A 5169-nucleotide genomic window follows, 5' to 3' on the forward strand; every position below is an offset into this window, starting at 1 on the left:
AATTGAACATAAGGGAGAGAAACAATGAGACTACCTTATCAGCATAGAATAGTTTGGGAACGGCATGGTGATAAGAAACAACTCTTGCCAAAGCTATTTGTTGATGACTCCCTCTTGTTCTTAAAGTCCACCCCTAAAGTGCTAAGGAAGGTTTTGGAGATTGTCCAGACATTCGTCACCACAGTCTCTGGGTCTAAACGTAATGTGGATAAATCAAGGGTGATCTCTCTAACGGAAGCTGACTCCTTTCATCCTTCTAGCTAGACAGGTGAGGTTGTCTCACAAGGATAGATATTCCACCATATGGGAGCCAATAGAGTTTCAAGTGGGCCTTACATAAAATCCAAAGAAAGATACAAAGATGGAAATTTGTGCTCCTCCATTTTCATAGCAGGGGGTAGGTGATCAACTCATTTATGACCCCTTATCTATCCTTCGGCGGGCCCCTCCTCAAAACAACCAAGTGCAACTAGAAGGCGTTCCTAAAAACCCAAGAAAATTTTCCTTCGGAAAAATAATACCAAAAGTATAATACCCTGGCAGTGAGCCAAATGGGAATGTATTGCTAGACCTAAGGAGCAAGTCGGTATTGGGATCATCAACCCTTCAATACATACGGGAGCCCAATGTGCTAAATTCATGGTTGCTATTGCCAAAAAAGACCAAGCTTGGGCCGTCATGGAAGGGGACATGATAGACAGGGCAAAGCTCCTCTCCTAGGGGGGGAAATGGAAAATGGAAAGAGGTCACTGTACATGACAAATCGTTGGCACCCCAATAGATGAAACTAAAGCTAGGCAATAACACGAGCGAGTTCGTGCATAAATGTATTAAATCCTCAGAGGCACTAGAATGGGGAGAGGCTACAAGGTACCATATAGTGGAAACTATTTTGTCAACGGAGAAGTGAGTAGCACTTTCACACACGACCCGTGTGCCTCGATACCAAAATTCATATCTTCACTTTAGTGTTCCCATTGATGAATTTATATTTTCATTAATGCCTACATCAACCTACTTATTTGCTCTCCCAAATATTGAATATCATTTTTCACGAGTAAGGAATTCTTCATGCAGGTGGTTTATGAACATACAAGTATGGCTCAGTTAGCATTTACTACAATCTCACTTGCTATTAAGTCTCAATAATCCGCGCAGATGAACAAAAACTGTCTAAGCTCATTCAAGTTTTCCACGTTGATACAACAGACGCGATATCACATTTCCTTGAAACAAAGTTTCTAGATCCTTTGCATCAAAAAAAAATCCGTGATGATACAACATGGATTGCAATTACGAGCTCTAACAGGCAAAGCCATAGCTTATGCATTGTAGATATGGTGATGGAATTAAATTATGTATAGTATATATATATATATATATATATAATATTGAATATATATAAAGATATGAATGTAAGGGTTATGGTTAGCTTAAACAGTCACATAGTGGCCTTAGTGATAAGCAACATATGAGCCTCGGATCGAGACGTCACATATTGAAGAAATTAAGATGGCTCATCAATAATTCATTTGCAAGGAGTGAGGAGGCACTTGGCTTTGCCATGGTAGCCAGAGTTTGCTCGCTTGAAATTCAAGGCCCACTTAAGAACCTCTTTGTTCGAGCCTGCGAGGGCCTGGTTGAAATGATAGTTCACCTGTGCAACACATGAATTGATCAATAACTCAATAGTGTGTCTCACTAGATGCCTTAAAAAAAGAGTCTTCCAACATACTGTGTACACACACACACACACAATTTGACTATTAAAATATGTTCCCTAATAGTATGCCATGATGAACAACATATCACATTCAAATATACACTTTCTTGCCCTTAGATAAAACCTATACATCATGCTATTTTCCTTGCCCTCTACTCTGCATCCATTAAATACCATCTACTTCACTACATCCGTGCTCACCTCAATAGCATTATAGTAGAAGGGCAGACTGTTGAAAGCATTGAGAGTAGCAGCAATGCTTTCCCGAAGCAGCACACGGTTAATTTCACCCGATCCCCGCAGCCCTTGCTCAAGGGTAAGGGTGGACCCAAACTTTTTGGTCGCTGCTGGCCCATACCACATTCCAACCTTAGTCTTTGGTGACCACACTCTCCAATAGCATTTGTATTGAGGGTTCAACCAGTCCCTGCAAAAGATGTCTGAGGTTAGTTCCAACGTGCTTAGACCAAAAGCAGTTTATCAACAGAGAGTTGTGCCACAGAGGTAGCAGACTATGTGATCACCAAAGGACTTTGCATTTCAACAGGAAATCATCTTAACCTAGGCAAAAACCAGTGGCAAGGTTCTATCCAAGCATAATTGTGGCATGCATCTCTATCAGATCAAGACATTGCAGAGGAAGCTTCATAGACATCAATCAGCATCCCAAGCGGGAAAACCCCCATAGAGACTTGGCTGGCTCAGATAAGCCGCCAAACAGTTCGAGAGAACACTACGACATGCATGCACTTGGCATAAGAGAGCCCTTAGCCATCGAGCTTCAAGCTTATTAAAACAAATGTCAACCAATCTCATGCAGAGCCCTCGGTACGCAAGCATCGATAACATTACTATATCACCAATCAGCTACCTTGATGAATCTAAATTTTCAATTTCTTGCTCGATGGTATCAATCCGGTTCACCAATGCATGCAATTCACAATGAAGGGAGACTACCCAGTCGAAATCATTTGCTTCCTGATGGACTAGAATCTTGCACACATTGTAAATCTACTTCAACTCCTACCTAAGCTAGACTTTACTAAGTTCAGAGGTATTTGCATTACCATTGATTAACCTACCATTCATTCCAAGGTCCACACAGAGTTAAACATGCATGGGCAGAAAAAGATTAAAATTGCAATATAAAATGTTCCAATAGTAGCATTCACATGAAGACAAGACGCAAACCCTTGAAGTAATTTGCAATGACAAATGTTCTGATTGTATATACTGTGAGGAAATTGTAATAAACCAAATGTACCAATGTAACATAAGCAGATAATGATTCAAACCTAAGCAGATTGCAAATATAAAAGTCCCAATTGTACTTACTGTGCAGTGCATGCCGAGAGCTTTGCGAAAGGGAGAGGAGGCAAAGAGACCTTGGGGCTGGGGGTAGTCTTTTTCGCATTTGGGCAAAAGGACATGGGTTTGGAGGGCTTGTAGAAGAGACCTTCTGCAGTGTACATGGCCATTCCAAAGAGCTTCCAGGAAAGCTCAAGAGGGCGGGCTGCAACACCCGCACCAGCACAAGTGCTTTTCGGACTACTACCTGCAAGCCTCACAGAGCAACCATCCAGCTTTTGTGAGCCATCCAGTTTGATGGCATATGTTCCTATCATGCTAGTGTCTGCCGCCTTTGACAGGGTTACCTTCCCATGGCTATCCTTGCACTCCAGCAGCACCTTGGCACCTGTTGTGGAAAAATGTAGGGTCACATCAGCGAATTTCGTGGGGCAAACACTCCACTTTCACAACACTACTAGTAGCAGAAAAGGGCCGATGCTATCTTACAAGTGCCGTACGCACACTTGACCATGCTTCCTGAACAGATGCGCTCTCTCTCTCTCTCTCTCTCTCTCTCTCTCTCTCTCTCTCTCACACACACACACACATATACACACGCATGCAAAAACACACCATTAAGAGGACGGCCCCATACTGTCTGGTGACCATTCAAGCACTGATCACAGAAGACCGAGCCAGCGATGGTCGTGAAGCCAGCATGGGAAGCCGAGGGAGCAAAGGATAGCAGCAAGGCGCAACAAAGGTGGATAAGCAGGAGAAGAGAACAGCCCAAAACCCTGTCTTCCATAGCTACTCTGAGCTAGTCGACGTTGCTCCAATACTTGCACTCGAGGGGTTTGGTGGGGGGCTTTGTGATGCCGAGAGCATTTTATAGGTGTTGCAAATGAGGAGAAGGGACGAGTGCATGCAAAGTCAAGGATGAGCCGCGTCGCTCATTGAAGAGGGCGTGGGACTCTGCTGCGAGTTGGTGGGCAGGCCGCCCTTCTTCTACGAGTCTGAACTTTGAGCTCTCTCTCTCTCTTCTCTCTCTCTCAAGTTGAGTCTCAACTACTCCGTTGCGCAAGCTCTCCAAAGAATCCATTCTTTTGGGTGCATTCTCAGGAGGCTGGGTTCAGGCTGCCCGCCCAAGCATAACCTTGTTTATAAGTGACACGGGGTCACTTTCATGGGATCTACGGCAGCCAAAGAGCGCAAAGAGGTTGTGGCAAAACCTTGTTCGCTCAAAAAATGATCAAACCTTCCCTGGAACACAAGGGAGCAGGAAGTCCTCGTCGCGCTAGTATTCACACAAGGTAGAAGTATAGTGGTTTGCCTTTGTTTGCATGGTGAATAGCCATTTTGGTTTTGGGGGGGGGGGGGGGGGGGTGGTGGTGGTGGTGGTGGGTGGTTCTAGTGCAAGGTGGAAGACAAAAAGGAAACACCTTCCATAGTGTGGACTAAAAAGAAACTTCTTCCACCACCTGTGTGAACGTACATGTCAAGGCGCTCTTTCATTGGGCTTAATATACAACCTGTTGTGTATTTGCTCTACTTTTGGCCTACCAATGCCAAAGGCTTTAGTGTTTGGTTGTTTTTTTTAAGTTTTGGAGATAAAGGCAATGATGGTTTAAAAAGCAGAGGAGTGTTTGATTTAGTTTGAACGTTGTGGACCAAAGGGTGTTATAAGTTTCAGCTAAAGGGCAACCCTTTTGAGGACTTATTCCCCTCTTTCTCTCTCACACACTCACATTCTCACACACACATCCTTAACAATACTAATCTTTATTTTTAGGCAAGCCATTTCAGGTTCATTAACATTCAGATATCCTTAACACTACTATTCTTTATTTTTGGGCAGACCATCTAAATTTTTTTAACATTTCTGAATCAAAAACTAGTTTGTGACCCCTGCATTGTTATTAAAGTCTTTTTAGAAGTTTTCATACTGTACATTTTCATCAACAAAAGAATTTATGAACTATGCTAGCTAGAGGAGGCAGCAAGAGGATCTCTCTCTCTCTCTCTCTCTCTCTCTCTCTCTCTCTCTCTCTCACAAGAGAGCCAATGATCGTTTAGTTTTTGTATTTCTTTTTTTTTTTATAGCAAATATCACTTTCCAATGCGAGGCGGTACAAACGTCCGTGAGCGCTACCAAG

At 43.1% G+C, this 5169-nt stretch overlaps 1 protein-coding gene across 1 annotated transcript; it reads right to left on the bottom strand.

Moving 5' to 3' along the window:
• Positions 1-1174: 1174 nt before the first annotated feature.
• Positions 1175-3884, bottom strand: LOC147451438 (uncharacterized). The gene is made up of 4 exons (XM_086520342.1): positions 3647-3884; positions 3059-3419; positions 1925-2150; positions 1175-1657 (listed from the first exon to the last, which is right to left on the bottom strand). Exons 1-4 carry the CDS (start codon positions 3819-3821, stop codon positions 1529-1531), a joined length of 891 nt encoding a protein of 296 aa, XP_086376468.1. The 5' UTR covers positions 3822-3884; the 3' UTR covers positions 1175-1528.
• Between the last annotated feature and the right edge of the window lie 1285 nt (positions 3885-5169).

Source organism: Adiantum capillus-veneris, chromosome 9 (genome assembly GCF_014529385.1).
Source record: "Adiantum capillus-veneris isolate H3 chromosome 9, ASM1452938v2, whole genome shotgun sequence".
Taxonomy (NCBI): domain Eukaryota; kingdom Viridiplantae; phylum Streptophyta; class Polypodiopsida; order Polypodiales; family Pteridaceae; genus Adiantum; species Adiantum capillus-veneris.

What these genes read in the sequence shown, in the direction of transcription:
- LOC147451438 (XM_086520342.1), bottom strand. Translation starts at nt 3,821, where the DNA reads ATGGAAGACAGGGTTTTGGGCTGTTCTCTTCTCCTGCTTATCCACCTT. An exon ending in CTCTCGGCATGCACTGCACA is followed by an intron (nt 2,151 to 3,058) that starts GTAAGTACAATT and finishes CATCTTTTGCAG; the next exon opens with GGACTGGTTGAACCCTCAAT. An exon ending in TCTACTATAATGCTATTGAG is followed by an intron (nt 1,658 to 1,924) that starts GTGAGCACGGAT and finishes TGTGTTGCACAG; the next exon opens with GTGAACTATCATTTCAACCA.